This window comes from Hypomesus nipponensis, chromosome 22, assembly GCF_054491055.1.
Source record: "Hypomesus nipponensis isolate SF chromosome 22, ASM5449105v1, whole genome shotgun sequence".
NCBI lineage: Eukaryota > Metazoa > Chordata > Actinopteri > Osmeriformes > Osmeridae > Hypomesus > Hypomesus nipponensis.
In genome coordinates, this window is record NC_140382.1 from 9,058,252 (window position 1) to 9,075,596 (window position 17,345).

General features: G+C 47.2%; 1 protein-coding gene across 10 annotated transcripts in view; it reads left to right on the forward strand.

The window, feature by feature from the left end:
* The first annotated feature begins 477 nt into the window (after positions 1-477).
* nedd4l (NEDD4 like E3 ubiquitin protein ligase) overlaps positions 478-17,345 on the forward strand; it is a 31,848-nt gene continuing 14,980 nt past the window's right edge. For 3 of the 10 annotated variants that reach the window (XM_084687565.1, XM_084687567.1, XM_084687570.1), the window contains exons 1-9: positions 8,499-9,918; positions 13,895-13,945; positions 14,456-14,506; positions 15,423-15,484; positions 15,762-15,864; positions 16,127-16,287; positions 16,429-16,564; positions 16,641-16,835; positions 17,044-17,127. In XM_084687565.1, coding sequence (XP_084543691.1) covers positions 8,893-9,918; positions 13,895-13,945; positions 14,456-14,506; positions 15,423-15,484; positions 15,762-15,864; positions 16,127-16,287; positions 16,429-16,564; positions 16,641-16,835; positions 17,044-17,127 — 1,869 coding nt within the window. In that variant the 5' untranslated portion in view covers positions 8,499-8,892. Of the gene's footprint in view, positions 822-1,840; positions 1,915-3,852; positions 3,935-5,449; positions 5,489-6,104; positions 6,159-8,498; positions 9,919-13,894; positions 13,946-14,455; positions 14,507-15,422; positions 15,485-15,761; positions 15,865-16,126; positions 16,288-16,428; positions 16,565-16,640; positions 16,836-17,043; positions 17,128-17,345 lie in introns of those variants that run through there. The other 7 variants (XM_084687566.1, XM_084687571.1, XM_084687572.1 and 4 more) reach the window with 6 other exon arrangements.

Consider the following 17,345-nt stretch of genomic DNA (forward strand, 5'->3'; position numbering starts at 1 on the left):
GGTAAACAGACAGTTAAACTGGAACTACTTAGTATGTCCATTATCAGAAAATATTGGCCGACACCCTACAGACAATCAGAACCGTGCATTCATTCAGACCATGGTCTAATAGGCTGTATAACGTGAATTAGATTAATAAAAAAGACTTTGCAATCGCGCATACACTCAAATAGTCTGTAAATGCATAATGGAGTTCAAACTATCACTTTAAATGCTCGTGGATAAGCCTGTTATTCCCAATGCCTAAAAACAGAAACCTATAGGCGGCGGTATAGGACAACAGAAAATCTTTTCCCAGACATTTCATCACAATACAATTCTGGATCTTGCACACAACCTAAAATTCTCAACATACACGCCCACTAATGTTATTGGTTTTTAGGAACCGCAGAACCACTTGGTTGGCGTGTCCGGTTATCACTCAGGCGAAGTAGTGCTACTGTAGGCCGAGCGTGAGACTGAGAGAGCAGGAAGTCAACTGTCACAACAGCTGTCAAAAGAAACCAGCGTAAAGAAATTTGAGTTGAACTAGAGTGAGATATCTCGGCAAATGCAATCTCGAACGTTTGAGCACATACTGTTTAATATTTAGAATAAGATCGCCCTAAATAAATAACTGGTTGCCAGCGACTCGGAGTCCAAATAAGAAAAACGGATTCCACCAATCAGACAGGGAACCACCATACAGTTGCCGAGAGGGTATTTTGCTATTGTTTAGATAGCCAGCTAGCTTGTTTGCTAAGCGGCTTACGTTTCTGTGAGGTCCTGCAGTCTATATGGCTACGAATCTTGACCCCATTTATGGACTTTCGGAAGATGAGGTAAGTGAATATTATGAAAATCATAAGTCCTGAATTGTATTCTTTGTTAGCCCTAGCCAATTCGCTGGCTAGCTCTACCATGATTCATGGCATGAACGAGCAGGTTTGAGATAAAATCGACCCTCTCTAGTACCAGACTAGCCATGCAATGGTAAGCAAGCTAACACCTAGCTAGTTAGCCACACGACCATAGTCCAACTGTGTATACTAATCTCTCACGCAGCTAGGCTAGGTAGGTAGCTCTAAGTGGTTTGACTAGGTTAGCTAACTTTGACTTAATAGGCAGCGGGGATGTTTGCTGTTGATAGTAGTAGAAAGTCCGACGAAGAGATTGAAGCAGGCCTATTAGCCTGGTTACTTGATGAGTGTCTCGTCTAACATTTTTGGGATAGGTCAACAAATCAGGAGTCATGAATACGTGCATACTTGCCTGCATTATTAGTGCGAGTCTGTAATGCGTCAATGGATACCAGGGGATGTTCCATTTTAAAAGTGAAGGTGTGTGACAAGGGGAAAGTGAGAATGTACAATCATGCTGTGTGTAGATAGTTATTTTCCCTTTGAGTCATTATTTTCAAAAGGGTAATTATACACACTACTTACATAGAAAGGGACGTAGGAAAGTTTGATGCAATAGCTGGTTCCCGGATTCATGGGTACTGGGCGATGTAACAACTGGCTATAGGACTGCCACATGTTTGATACCTGTTCCTTCCATCCCCATAGCACTTATCATAATCAGCCCAGGCCTAGTGAGTGATGGGGTTTTGTTGTCAAACATTATATCACATGAACGTTACTCACTGGGCCACTAATTTACTTTTGCTTGCATCACAATAGGCAATGTGGCCAATAAAATAATTTGACTGCAACTGATCACACTTTTTGCAAGTATGAGGAACTAGCGGAAATTCTTGACAAAAGGATCTTTGCCTTCTAAAATCCTGCAAGGGGAAAAAGCCCACTACATAATCACTACTTCCTATTCAATATTAAAACCACTTTTTTTCTTTTTTTAGAATGAATCCAGGGTTCTGCGGGTCAAGGTTATTGCAGGCATCGATCTGGCAAAAAAAGACATCCTTGGAGCCAGGTGAGGTTGGAACCACTGCTGCATGTGTCATTAGTGCTTTATTAGTCAGGCCTATTCACTCATTTATCACATACTAGACTAGTGTGTTGATGAGCCTAGTGGGTTGGTGGGTGGATGTGTCAAATCTTCACGCTCTGCCTCCTAGACCTGCACTGCTGAGCATGTTGAGAAGAAAAAAGGAGGAGGAGAGAGGATGAAACATGTTGTCAAGCTTTCCTGACAAGGGTTTTCAATGCTTGGGCCTGCATCTTTAAGAACTTTCCTCACCAGACTTTAGTCCATTGTTGTGTTCACTTCCCTCTCACTCTTTAAATGTGTTCTTTCAGAACGCTCAACAATACACTCATTTTCAGTTTTAATTGATTTTGCCCCAAACGTTAAGCAATGATTAGGCTAAATAACTCCCTTCACGCACCAATTAAGAAAAGTATTATCATCATATTTGGTAAAATCCACTTTTTTCCATCAGAGATCTTAGCATTTTGATGCTAATTGGTGTAATACTGTATATAGTAAGGTTGAACAATTTCTAGCTGTTCTGATCAAAGTGTGCTGCCAAGCCATTCATTCTTTCTTTAATGACCAATGTGCAATAAAACATAACTGTCTATCTGCAGCTGTTGCATAACATCTCCACTATGATGTTGAACTTTAAGCTAGGGACATGTTATTGCATAACCAAGTAGTGTACCGCATACCTGAAAATGAATTTGAAAGACCACCAATGGTAGTCTAAATTACTCATTTCCATTACATCAGGAGTAGCTTTCCATTCTGTTCTAGTAAGTCTATTATGACTGTGCCAACCATTCATGTTGTGGTTGAAGTACTACTATTGGTAAAAGCACTGCAGACCGAGAGGTCACAAGGTCAAATCCTCCTGTACTCTACGCAGTCTACGCTTTTTGGGGACCTTTTTGGCTTTATTTAAAGAGAGAGTTGGTGAGGGTGACAGGAAAGCAGGGAGAAACAGCTCCTGTATCTCAATGTCAAAGTGGAACTTCTGGTTCTGGAGCCAGAAGACTCTTCTTGCTCTGTGCCCTCTGTGATCTTTCAAGAATAGACATAGAATTGAGATTTTTGTCATGTAATCTTTTCATACCATGCCATGCCCAGGTTTGTTTCCACGTCCATTCTAATCAGGGCCCCAGCCTGTGGACTGCTGGGTGAGTTATGCTCACCTACTGGGGCCAGTGCTTTAGCTTCCTGATGTGCCCCTGTCAGCAGCCCTCAGCACTGTCAACCCAGGACTGAGGACTGAGTCTAGTTACCGTGCCTGGTGACACACATGGAGCATGGTGGCTTGGTGTACTCACAGCACAGCCTGCCTGCAGAGAGAACTCCACACTCACCTCACCATGACTTTAGAGCCATTCTACTTTGTTTTGCTCCTTTCTCTTCTATTTTGTTATGATTGTTTTTCCCGGTTCCCTACTAATGGCTCAAAAGACATGCCATGTCTTTACTTGTCATACAGATACGGACGTTGACCAAGCCTAATTAGTGCAACTTTTTCATCGTTCTTGACCTGAACTAACCTACATTGCATAACTCTTGGAGTGAGAGGCGAGTGTGTTTGTGAGTCGTGAGTGAGAAGGAGAAGCCAAGTAGGCAGTGTAACAGACTTACAGTAGGCCCATTGTGTGTGTTAAGTCAAGATAGATCAGAGCCCAACACAAACACACAAATGGAGGCAGTGGAAATCCTGGAAACTTTCTTTTGTAATTAAGGCTTGAGAGCAGCCACTGTCTGGGGTTGCCTTCCTTAACCCCTGGTGAGCAGAGAGAACAAGGGACCACCAGAATTTCCCGGAGAAGTGCAGAAGAGTAGGGAACGGCTTGCTTTGTGTTCACTTACACAAGACGTGCTTGCATTGCGTAGTCCATCTTTTGGTCATTAATTTGCATCCCATTCCTTTTTTCCCCCCTTGTCTTTCAGTGATCCCTATGTCAAACTCTCACTCTATGTTGCCGATGAAAACAAAGAACTCGCCCTAGTCCAAACTAAAACCATCAAAAAGGTAAGTTGAGTTTTGAAAGTTCAGGCTAAAATGCCTTTGACAGGGATTCCCCTTCCTTTGGGATGGGAGCTCGACCCCAAGAGGGTGGAGGGGTCTGGGGATGGAGTTTACAGTAGAGGGAGCCATTTCATACCCATTAACCCCAGTCCTAAAGGGGCTTCCATCAGTGCAGAATCAAGCTTTTAGGGGAGTTTTTTGGATGCTGGAACTAGACACACAACAAAGTGTAAACTGTGATGGCATGATCTCTTCCTCATGAGTAAGGTCTTATATTGTATACATTCACGTAACCAGAAAACACAGGGAAAACAACTCTTTTGTGAGCCATATGTGGCTGCATTTTAAAAGTTCTCAGTTACCACCAGCTATACAGTTGTCTCACAAAATGGAAAATTGGAGAGATTATAATGGTAGAGAGCATTTAAATTCATGCTGTCGGCAATTCTTCAATCTGCTCAAGTTCATCCCCTCTCCTTCTATTAAAAGGTCACAGTCAGTCGGTCAAATGCTTGCCATTCTGTTCCTTTCTGCGTTTAGGCATTGAGAAATCAGCAACATTATGGAAGTGAAAGGATAAAGGGAAGGAAATAAATAACACTGCTTAAACAGGGCCCTGTCTCTCCCCTGGGTAGAGCTTCCCCTGCTGTGATGATGGCTGCTAGCTCCTCCCCCTGCTGGAGACTGGCACCCTCACAAGCAGGCAGGGAAGCAGGCAGACATATGCCGACTACGGTCAGAATAAAAATAGCTGACAATGCGCTGCTATGTGGAGCAGAAGAGGACTCACTCCTAGGCTTTTCATTTGCTCTGCCCGTGTTGTGTGTATGTGTGTGTATATAAAGTACCTCCTCTCAATCAAGGCAAAAACACTCTGCCTTGTGGCAGTTAGCTGGATTGACTTTAAGCACTCGTCCGGAGCAGGTCAGATATTATCCTGCAGCCATAAGATATCCCTCCAGTATGACTGCATATGATCCTAGCTACAAATGAATACAGAAAGCTAGCTATACTAAATGATTATCAGCTACTAACTACATTGCATCAGGTACTCACAATGACAAGCATTGTGAGTACTGGGTTCAGTGAGGTCTGATGTAAGACTGCAGTTTTTCCAGACATGTTACTAGGGTGTAAGAATGTTAATGATCAGACTGACACGAGAAATTCAAGCAATTCGGTAATTGACATTCTGGTGTTTTAATAAGCAGTGGAATGTTAACAAGCTCTTAAACTACCATAGAAATGATTGTACAAATATCACAGTGTCAACTGTGTCTTGTAGGTAGGTAAGTGGGCATTGTCTCAACACTGTCTCACTAATTTAGCTGTGAATCCTGTCTGACAAAGTATTTGGGACAAAGCCTAATACCAATCAATGAGACCTTAAGAGGATCTATGACACGGGGCAAGTTCTTACCTCTCACTGTGCATTCTGTTTTCTGGGTTCGGGTGAAGGATGATGTCATAGTACCAGTAATCATGACTCAAGACTCACTAACTCGTCTTCTCTTTCAGACTCTGAATCCCAAATGGAACGAGGAGTTCCATTTCAGAGTGAGTTACATTTCAAGTATTTGATGGGGTCATTTCATTTAAGCATGATTGCTATTCACACCTCACAGTTCCATAACATTTGAAGATGCCAAAATCTAAACGGCTGTTTTGACGAAGGGCAATCAAATTCCTCTTTGTCATTGCATAGTGGGGCAGCTACCTCTATTCTCATGCCAGTAAACTGGCCTGTCGTGTCATCAAGCTTGCCATTGCTTTGTTTACAAGCCAGTCCACACTTATGTGATTCATCCCTTGTCTCCTATTCTGGGAGTAATTACTGTCTGCATTATGTTTTGTGCCCTCCAATAAAGATGGGAGAGAAAGTTTTCACCTACCTGAGAATACTTGCGTTTGTTTTATAGTTGTGAGATTTGGGAATGATGGGATCATAAGTTAACCTCAGACATGAGGCTGTACAGGAAGATTATACAACTGGATCTGTTTTGTGCAGATTTCTAAAGGAATCTTTACCTTAGCTACACTGCGTCCATTTTTTACGAGTACATTTCCAATCTTTTGTGGAAATTGTTATCTTTAACAGATAAGGCAGCAGCCTTGTGTTCTTTATATGAATGCGTTTAAAAAAAAATGTGGCCCACTGGCCTTCTGTCCACAGGTGTGCCCTCAGAACCACAGACTTCTCTTCGAGGTGTTTGATGAAAACAGACTGGTAAGATTGAGCGGGTTTATCCAGTGGCTTCCATGAGTCATCCTATACGTTGTGGGTATCCCCCAAATCTTTTTGAAGTATTGTTTCTCAGTGTCATGTTTGGTCCTCTGTAGTTATTGCCAATAATAACGCCACTTTATTTCTACAACAAGATGGCGGTATTTCTAATGAAGGCTACCGATATATTTTGAATGTGTGATTCTGCTTAACTACATAGAATAAAGTTAAATGTGGGACATATGTCATGAAAGCCATGCCAGATTGGGCAATCACGATTAAATTTAATGTATGGTGGGTTACAATGGTGGAAGGGGGCGGGGCTAGATGTTCAGTGCGAGTAGCAACAGGAAAGACGTGGCATGTTGGGTCGCATACGTTCAGGGCTGCTTACAAGGCCGCTGCTGAGAAGTAGTGGAATTGGCAGGTAGGGTTTAAACAACATGCTCAGTCTTCCAGGAAAAGGTTAGCCTAGCGAGCCACCAACATGCCTGCCTGATCATTCAGTCCTCGAGGCTCCATTGAAGTTTGCCTACGCTGTATAGTGAAGAGCGTAGCACACTTAGCCCCAACAACTTCCAAGCGTCTTCATTATGTCTCCTACCTTTTGTGCATTCATTATTCATTTACAATATTTCCTCCCACGCAGCATACTTCTCAGTGTCATACGAAACTGTGTTTGGATTGCCAGCTACCCAGTAGCTGAACTTCTTACCCTAACTGCGCAAAAAAGTATCCTGCGGTGGCTTCACAGTAAATGCCTCACAGACATTTTCTGCCCACACAGTCTCCCCCACTGGGGGGGTGTCTGTGTCCTTGGAAAAGTCACCCCTCCTCAGCAATTAGGCCTATCCCTCCTTCATCACAATCCACCACATTCTTCCTCCCTCCCTCACCCCCTCCTCTCTGCCGGTGGCCAGACGTTGTGGTCGTTGTTGTCGCTCCTGTCTGTGTGGCTGAGATAGTCTGACACAGTAGGGAGACCAGACCACAGGGCTTAGCTGTCCTAGCCACCAGAACAAAGCAGCCAGTATGAGCACTGGAGACCTCTCAAAGGCCACATTACCATTTGCCTCAGGGAGACCCCTTTGCCTCAGTGAGACGCACTGTAACATGCAGCCTGTGTCCTCCTTCTATTGATGTCATGTGATGCATTGTGGTGTGTGGACTGCTTTGTGGCCATATTCCAAAAGGCTCGTAAACCATAACAACATTATACTCTCATACAATTCTCGCATCTTATCAAAGAGGATTTGATCCGTAGCAGAAATTACATTTAAAAAAAAAAAACATTTTGTATGATGAATGTATGTTATGGTTTATTAATAGTCTCAAAAGAAAGTAAATTAAAATGACCTCAACAACCCAAAGTAAACCGATGCATAAACAAGGTGTTTTGTGTTGAATGTTATTGGAAGTACAGCAAACCAGCATAGCTACAGTACTGTAACAGTAGTACTGGAATAAACATGATTCCAGTCCAGCCGTGTACTGGAATTGTCATCCATGCAGCCTTTTCTTTGTGTCAGAGCAGAGGTGTCATTGTATGCTTGCCTCAGCTTACGCTGAAAACAAGGAATGTAGCTGTCTTTTGTCCGTCGTGACAGTTGTATCAAGCGGACGGGGGTTTGTAAACCACCTGGCGGTTTGGGAATCGTCTTGGCAGGGGAGTTGATCTGAAAACTGGTGCAGGGTCACGTGGGTGACCACCCCAGTAAGGGACTCTGTTTGCTTACATTAACATCACCTTTAAGGTGGCCTGGGGGGTCACGGCAGATGAGTTGAAGAGATGCCCTCCTGTCCCCAGAATGTGGGACAGCAGAGCAGCTCATATTTCTGGCTCTGCGGGGGTTGTCCAGCCTGAGTCAGCTTCGAGAGCCCTCCTCCCTCCCACCGGGCCCCCGTCTTCTGACGGATCAGCAGCAGCTGAGAGGGTGCTGCTTGGCTCTCGTACTGTGTAGAAGTTGCCAGCATGTGGGGGAGGGGGGGGAGCATTTAGATTGTTACAGGAAGTTCTGGTAAAGGAGGAGAATGGGCGGGGACAGGAGAGGGTACGTAGGGGTCGACAGGTTTGAGTGATTGGGGCACAGGGGTGTGGGTGTCTGGTGTGGGGGTGGTCAAGGGGATGGGTGGGTGGGCTTTAAGGACAGGTGCTACTGTTGATGGGATGGGGTGGGGGGGTGTTATGGGGGGGGGGGTAAAAACCATTTATGGTCACATGACCATGGCCACCCTATCCTCACCTCTGTTACCGGGCGCGCCAAGAGTCCTTATCCAATCATCTGTGGAATGCTTTTCGTCACTCCACTGGGCTATTTCTGCTGTTTGTCGTTGTCGGGCGGCAGTGGTAACAGTTTGGCAGACGGGAGTCCCCGTTTTCGGTTTCCCTCTCTTTCTCTCCCACGTCCACGCGCCGCGTCTCCCTCTTCCACCCCTCTCTCTTGGATGAGAGGCTCCCTGGCAGTGCCTCTTTTGTTATTGTGGTGTGAACTGCTCCTCTTTCCCCTGCTCTGGTCACCGTGGAAGGGAAAGTTGCAGAGAGAGAGAGAGAGAGAGAGAGAGAGAGAGTGAGTGAGTGAGGCAGAGGGAGGGAGAGAGAGAGAAATGAGAGAGTGAGTGAGGCAGAGGGAGGGAGAAGACAAGAAAAGGGGATCAGCCAGCCAGATGAGAAGGGGTCGACGCAGACAGACAGATCCAGAGACGGGAGTAGGAGCCAGCAGGCAGACGGGAAGTGAAAATGTCCCACCGGCTGCGTCTCTACTTTGGCTCCGGCTGCAGCGATACGGGCCCGGTGCTGGAGGACCGAGACGAACCCGCCACGCAGGAAGGCGACCGGGCCGCAGCGTTCCGCATGCAGCCGCATCCGCCGCCATTCAGGACACTGTATTTCCCCGGGCCTCCAGACTGCTCCCTTAAACGCAGTTCCTCCATGTTTATCCCCCAGCTCACCTCGGCCGAGCCGCGGCCCACCATGAGCTCCTCCATGCAGATCTCCCTCCAGCGCTCGGCCGCCGGGCCCGTAGACGAGGAGATTCCGCCACCCAGCTACTCGCAGGGACCGGCCCCAGCCTACACAGAGCCAGGCAGCATGGACTTACCGCCACCCTACTATAACAGAGACGTCTCAGCCAGCTTCACGGAGCCTGACCTACCAAAACGCAGGGTTGTCATGTTGCCCCAGAATGGCTCCAACAGCATGACTAAGGCCCCTAACAGAGGTCTGCCTGGAGTCAGCATTGGAGGGTTTTGCATCCAGAGGAACTCCCCTGACGGCTCGGACGTCCAGCAAGTCAGGATCCTACCCTATGGTTCTGGAGTTCCCAGTGGACCGCGTCACTGGTCTGTCCAGCAGAACTCAGACACAGGTCCTGGAGGGACCCAGAGGCTGGTGTTTCAGCTCCAGGAACGGCAGGGCTGCATGGGCCCAGGAGCTGATCTCGGCATCACAGGTTCCAAGGGCGGCCGTGTGGTGCGTTATCCCAAGTTTCGACTGGAGAGGAACCCTTCCCTTCCCGTGGAAAGTTCCCAGAGAGCCAGCCCTGGTGAGGAGCCCCTTGCCAGAGAAGAGATCTCCCCCTCACCCTCTGAGATAGGCAGTCAGAAAATGGAGGTGGAAGATGAACCCAAAGGCTGTACTTTCAAAATCAGGAGGGAGTCCTTGAAAAGACAGCCTCACTTCAAGATTTATTTCAGTCAAGGTGCAGGCAATCACACTGCACTGGACACAAGCTTTGGAAATGGCACTGGCAGGAAGAGTCCCCAGGTAGGCGAATCATTTGCCTATGGGGAACAAAACTACTTTTACAGTAGGGGTGATCCATATTATCTGGGTTAAAAGTTGCCTATACTAGCTAGCTAGAATATATGAACCAGACCATTATTTTAAAGTATATTAATTATTAATATTATTAGGTTCATTTATGCTGGTGATTTACTGTTAGCTAATGTAATACAACAGGTTTAATAGCTGACAGGTATATGACTGGGCAGGAAAAGGGGGGTGACATTCTGGGAAGTGGGAGTCTTGGAAGTCAAGGCACAGATCCTAACCACACACACCAGCTTCCTTTTCACAACCCACAGCCATTTGATCTTCCACATGTATTACTTGAGTGGATTATAAGAAAAAGGGAGGAAAACAAGATTCACTTTTTGCTTACTCACTAAAGAGTGGATGTAACTGTTGGCAAACGGGCCGACCCAATTTTGTGAGTTGTGGCTGGTGCTATTTTGGGGTCTGTTTTGAATGTGCTTCTTGATTTTGAGTGAGCCGTAGGTCTCCGTAGGCCTGAGGTTGGTATGGGTTGCTTCTTGCAGCTGTTCAACACGTGATTAAGATCTAAGATGTCATTGGGGGTCAATTGACAATTAAGGAATCTAACATGCTATCCATATCAACAAGTCTTGGATGGTTTGATGTGGCAGAAATCCATTCACCTTTCTAAAAGTCTCTTAAAGATATTACTTTATTCACTTTTTTCTATGATTCAGACCCAGTCCATTTCCTTTAGTCCCACATACAGTTGTCACCATCTAATGGAAATGTCGGCTATTCAAATGCTTAACCTGAAACACACTGGAGTCTGCCTCACAGGAGAGGTTGTGACTATTTTCAAACACCTTAACATGGAAGTCAGATTGCAACAACTGGCGGACACGAAGGCTTTAACACAATCTTTCTGCTGGAAATGTTCCTATTGGGACTTGCTTTCCAATGATTGTACGTGGTCACTGTTTAATCTCTCTTGGGCTGTTTTAGGGATAAGTGTTTTACTGCAACTTCATGTGGGAAGTAAGCTTTGTTAAGAAGGCAGTCTGTTGCTCTGATAGGTAGCAAGTGCCCTATGACAGAGCTTATATTACTGTCATCTTCTGTTCTTCCACCTTCTGCACCTCAGCACAGTTTGTTGCTATGAAAACACAAATGTGTGTGATGGTGTTTGGGTCAGGGGGGTCTGTGCAGGCCCAGGGTTTTTCACACCAAACTCTCCTAAAGATGTATGCATGGACCTCGCTTTGTGCATAGCAGCATGATCAAGCCCAAACAGGAAAAGGACACAAATGAAGCACAGAATTGTCTAGAGTAACATTTTATGCTTCAAGCATGAATAAATCCATCAGTAGAACAAAGGCCCAAAACCAGGAAAAACAGCCCCCATTGTTCACCTGACTTCAACCCAATGAACAAAGCGAGGTCTGCAGAAGAGTGGAAGCTGTCATCGCCACATAGGGGGGAAGCCGCTCCATAATATAGCCTATGGGTTTGGAATGGGATGTTGCAAAGCCCCCTAGATGTAATGTGTCCGTGTCCCAATACTTTATTTCTATATAGTGTAGCTAAGGGAATCCTTCTCTATCCACTAATGACAGATCCTTCACTGATGCATTGCTGTGCATGTGTGTGCTCCCACCAGGCTGCAGACAGCAAAGTTACAATGCAGCCATGTCCTCTTCCTCCCAGCTCCACCTGACCAGCCCACTGGCCATTCACACACTGCCTCAGTGGCTGGCCGGCCGGAGGCTTGTCCATGTGAGTGCAGAGGGGGCTGTTGTGGTGGTCTGTGATGGGATAGTAACTCAGCTGGGCCTCAGACTTGGCGGGAGGCTATATTTAAGCCTGTTGCTCGTTGCTCCAGCTCTCCAGTTTTGTCAGCTTTGCAGTTTTGCAAGGTGAGTAGAGCAGGACTTCATCATTAACCCCCTGAACTCCTGTATTTCACTTACCTCCAGAACGTAGGCTTAGTCTCCTGTGTGGATCAGTTTCGACAACTGCTTTTCAAGCAGAACTTTCTAGATGCCTCCTCTCTACGTCTCTGTCCCCCTCCGTATGCAATCCCAGTAACACTTTACCTTTTACTGTTTTAAAGGTTAACACTTAAGATGCAATTACATTGTGGAACAGATAATGCAATTCTTTGTGGTACCAAGCACCACTGCGCTTTCTCAGGATTGTAGTAAGGCTCTCTCCTGTTGGTGTATAATATTTATTCCACATATACAGTTTGACAGTGTGTCATAACAGTTAGTATGCTCCCATGCTTCCTTTCCCATGGCGCACTCTCTCCTAGTGTAACGTGGCCCTGCCAGGCAGCTGCAGGCTCAGCCGTGACCCCCTCCATGACTCAAATATCTCCCTCAACCACCAGGTCTTTGAGGATCAGCCGTGGTAGGGTGCGGCATGGGCTCCCCTGATTGGGTCCCTCCTGCTTTACCTCAGAGAGGATGGCACCTCCTGCTTTACCTCAGAGAGGATGGCACGTCCTGCTTTACCTAAGGGAGGATGGTACCTCCTGCTTTACCTCAGAGAGGATGGCACCTCCTGCTTTACCTCAGGCAGGATGGCACCTCCTACTTCACCTCAGGGAGGATGGCACCTCCTGCTTTACCTCAGGGAGGATGGCACCTCCTGCTTTACCTCAGAGAGGATGGCACCTCCTGCTTTACCTCAGAGAGGATGGCACCTCCTGCTTTACCTCAGAGAGGATGGCACCTCATGCTTTACCTCAGGGAGGATGGCACCTCCTACTTCACCTCAGGGAGGATGGCACCTCCTACTTCACCTCAGGGAGGATGGCACCTCATGCTTTACCTCAGGGAGGATGGCACCTCCTACTTCACCTCAGGGAGGATGGCACCTCCTACTTCACCTCAGGGAGGATGGCACCTCATGCTTTACCTCAGGGAGGATGGCACCTCATGCTTTACCTCAGAGAGGATGGCACCTCCTACTTCACCTCAGGGAGGATGGCACCTCATGCTTTACCTCAGAGAGGATGGCACCTCCTGCTTTACCTCAGGGAGGATGGCACCTCCTACTTCACCTCAGGGAGGATGGCACCTCATGCTTTACCTCAGAGAGGATGGCACCTCCTGCTTTACCTCAGGGAGGATGGCACCTCCTACTTCACTTCAGGGAGGATGGCACCTCCTACTTCACTTCAGGGAGGATGGCAACCCCATTGTTGCCTACCTGAAACGTTGAATGCCTTGCAGGAGGGGCAGAGCTAAGGAGGCCTAGGTATGAGAGAGGGTGGTTGTTCTCTACCTCGCTGTCTCTTCCCTGTAGGCTCTTTATTGTTTGTTTGCAAGCTTTAAAATTCGTTTTTCTGTTTGCCGTGTTGAACACGGGAAAATGCCATTACACAAACGGTTTACCACATGATAGATTAGTAACTCATAAATGCCCACAGTTACATGGCTGGTTCCAAGAAAAATATTGTTAGGCTAGTGTGTGTGTGCCTGTTTGCCTTTGAGTGACACTTTTATTCACTGACTTATTTGTAGCTCATTCTCTGCTGAAGAGCATAACCTTAAGCAACATATGTAGGTATGTCAGGTTACTGTTTGCAGAGATTCCTCTTCTTCTGTGTATCCAGGGTGATACTCCAGAGATGCAACATCAAGAGTCTGTATTCATACACAATTCAGTGGTGTACTTTTATATATTCCTGTGGTAAATGTATCAATGTGCTATGGTGTCATTATGTCCTTTCCCTTAATCTTAGTTAAGCACACCATTAATTGATCACTAGCCTACCAACCGAACACTATTTGGCTTTATGAGTTAGGTAAACAATTCCACAGATCCAACTCAAGGTATCCCTAAAGTTCTGATAAGTTAGAACTGGGCCATCCCCTGGATGTACACAACAGTGCCAGTCCTACAAGCCCTCTGTTGCTTATGCAGCGGCGCTATATCCCTTTTTGTGTTGTCTAAATCAGTTGTATCCCACACACAGGCTGTCTTTGGCCATGATCGCTCCAAGAATGGTCTTTTCAACCTCGGACAGGTAATCCAAGACTCTGTGTGACTCAATCACCTGCCGCCGATGGCGTGTAGCTCAATCACCTGCCAATCTCACCTTTTTTCCTCCAATCCATATTAACGAGGGCGGCCTCAATGGACTAGATGCTCACGTGATTTGGCACACCTCTTCCTTGCTCCTTCCCTTTGCCCCCCCACCCCACACACACACACACGCACACTCTCTGGCTCCCTCACTCTCATCCGATGTATGTGACTGTTCCTTGCTAGGGTGTGGGTTCTTATGCTCCTGCGGTGGTTCTTGAGGTCTGTTCTGAAACAACACCTAGCCCCTGCAGCCAACATCGGCCCTTCTCTGTGTGCATTTGCTTCTCATATACGCTACCAGGGTCACACTGCAAGGTCTACCCCCCCCCCCCCTCCCCCCTCATTGTGGTTTATCCCTCCTCCTCTGTTAACATCCTGTTGGCCGTGGGGCCAGTCTGTCTATCCCATCGCGACAGTCTAACCTCTGTTTCCATGTTTTCTTTCACAGACCAGAGATGATTTCCTTGGACAAGTCGACGTGCCTCTCAATCATTTGCCGGTGAGTCCATGGGGCAGACGTTGATGTTTTTTTTTTTTTTTAGATTTCTAAACACTCAGCTGTTCGTTATCGGCATGTTTGTTCTGCCCAGTTAACTCTGTGTAGGTCATTTTGAAGGAGGGGTAGGAGGGGAATGTGGGCGAGTGGGGCTGTGTGTTAGAAGTGGGGGCTGGTGGTGAGGGCTGTGTCACTTGAGCACCCTGTTGTTGTAATTAGGTTGCAAAACACTGGAGAGCGAACCCAAGTAGGAGTGGAAAGAAACCTGGTTAGAATGTAAACAAGAGCTGACCTGAGTGGTGGCTACCCCTAGACTAGCTGACGGAAAACACTTGGTCTTGTGAAACACACAAACCACACAACACACAACCTTACCCAATAGCTTGAACTCTGAAGTGACGAAAGTAGCCTGAATGTTGTGATTTCTACGGTTGTGTTTACAGCCAAAAAAAAAAAGCTTACTAGACTGGTTGTGAAGGTTAATCATCTGTCACCTACTGTGCTGTAGTCCCTATGAACAGTGACAGTGACTGAGAAAAGAGCCTGGTTCAAACAGTTGCATATAAAATCAAATTGTATTCCTTGCTCACTTGGGATCCAAAATGCTTTTGCTTAGAAATGACCGCATGGCAGGCTCTGTGGGCCTAGTCCTCCTAATCTCTGAATGTTTTTGACAGCATACTGGGGAGTCTTCACCAAGGAGGCTTTGGTGGGGAGTTCTATGTACAGTTTCTTCAAGATTAGTTTTTTCCTAAACATTGTTAGGTTTACACATGTTGTTCAACTGGGCATCATGGACAGTATTAGCGCATATAGTGAGTTATTATACCTACAACCCAGAAACAGTAATTTACGGAAGGCTTTGTCTCAGACATGTTTGTTTGTGTTGACTCATGGGATATTGTTGCTCTCTATTTAGACGGAGGATCCTGCAATGGAGCGTCCCTACACGTTTAAGGACTTCAATCTCCGTCCACGAAGGTCAGTGCTACATCAGCACACGCTCACCAAATTTGCCCCCAAATACTCCTAGATTGTCCAGTAAGAACAAGAAATCATTATAAGAATTGGTTCTACTATTATGTTTAACATGGAACATCTATTAGGATGGTGTGAGGCCAGTTTCTCCAACATGTTGCTCTGAAACCGTCATGGTGGGATGGATGTAACCAGATCCTTGTTTTAAGGAGGGTCTGCTGAGGTCTCCCCCCACCCCTGGTGTCCTGTGAGTGACTATTTGTATCTGTTGTTTCTCTAGCCACAAGTCCAGGGTGAAGGGCTTCCTGCGTCTGAAGATGGCTTATCTACCAAAGCAAGGTGGTCCAGAGGAGGAGGGCGCCGATATAAGGGAGGAGGCAGAGGTGAGTATCGCTCCTGCCAGACCTTCTGGAGACAACATCTGGTCTTCAGCTCTGGCTGTAGTTCTTCTCTGGAAAAAACATTTATTCATTTGCCTGGATTTGGGGAAATGAGGTTCTCTGGAAAGAAAGCCACCTTTGTGTGTGCGTGTGTGTGTGTGTGTGTTGGAAATACATTGTAAATGCGGTGAAAAAGGTGGATGTACTCCATGAATTTCAAGGGCATTAGTCTGACCGATCTGCTGCTTGTGACATCCGTGAGCAGGGGTGGGAGGTGGCCGACTCTGCCGACCCGGGCTCCCAGAGGCCCCAGCAGCTGCTGCCCCCGCTGCCCCCTGGCTGGGAGGAGAAGGTGGACAACCTCGGGCGCACCTACTACGTCAACCACAACAAACGCACTACACAGTGGAAACGTCCCAGCACCATGTATGTCGTTCCTGCATCTCTGGATCACGTTGCACGTTCTCACGTACAGCGAATGAGGACCGCTCGAGCTGTTCAATAGAGCCAGACTTGTGCAGTACACTGGAAAAGGTCTCTAAGCCTATTATTGTGTGCGTGTCTCAGGGACGTGATCTCGGAAACGGAGAGCGACAACCAGCAGCGTCAGATCACCCAGCAGGCCCACAGGGTGTTCCGCTCGCGACGCCACATCAGCGAGGACCTGGAGAACGAACACGTGGAGCCCAGAGACATGGATGATGTGAGAGACACACACACACACAGACACGCATAAACAGAAAAATACCTATGGTTAAACATAACTCCTCCCTTCCTAGTCTTGGGAGCCAATCTCTGAGGAGGACCCCAGCGATCCTACTCCAGGCCCCTCCTCCTCGCTGGCCATGACGCCCCTCCAACAGACGCCGGCCTCCCCGGAGTTTTCCGAGGAGGTGTCCCTGCGGCTGTCCCTCACCCCAGGCCCCCTGGGGCCCGACACCAACGGAGAGGTGGCAGGACCCAGCTCTGCTCTGGTGGGCCTCTGGTTCACTTTCTGTTCACATCACACTCCTCACTGGGCTTGGGAAAGGGACTTGTCCATGAAAGATCCATTCCGGTTGGATCCATTGTTTGTCCATCGTTTATCTGTGACTGTGACTTTGTAGGTCGTGTTCTCTCTCTTTCTATTTCAGTCTCGGGTTCTTTCCCTCGCTCTAACTCGACGTCTCTCTCTCTCCTCAGCAGAGTCAGCTCTCAAACAGACTGCGTTCCTCCAGCATGACAGATGGAGTGAGTGACCTCCAAGCCCAGCCTCCTCCTCCCGCGGTAAACGCTTTCTTCCTCCTTTTCACTTCTCCGTCTCTCTCTCTCTCCCCTCCATTGTTCCCGTCTTCACACCTCCCGCGCTGTGTGGGCAGCCTCTTCGGTCCTCCTCTCTCCTCCCTCGTTTCTCACCACCTCCACCATCCCAGCCTCGCTTCCTTGTCCTCCTACCGGTCTTCCCGTGTGGACGGTGATTCACTTCCTCACCGTCCTGCTCGATC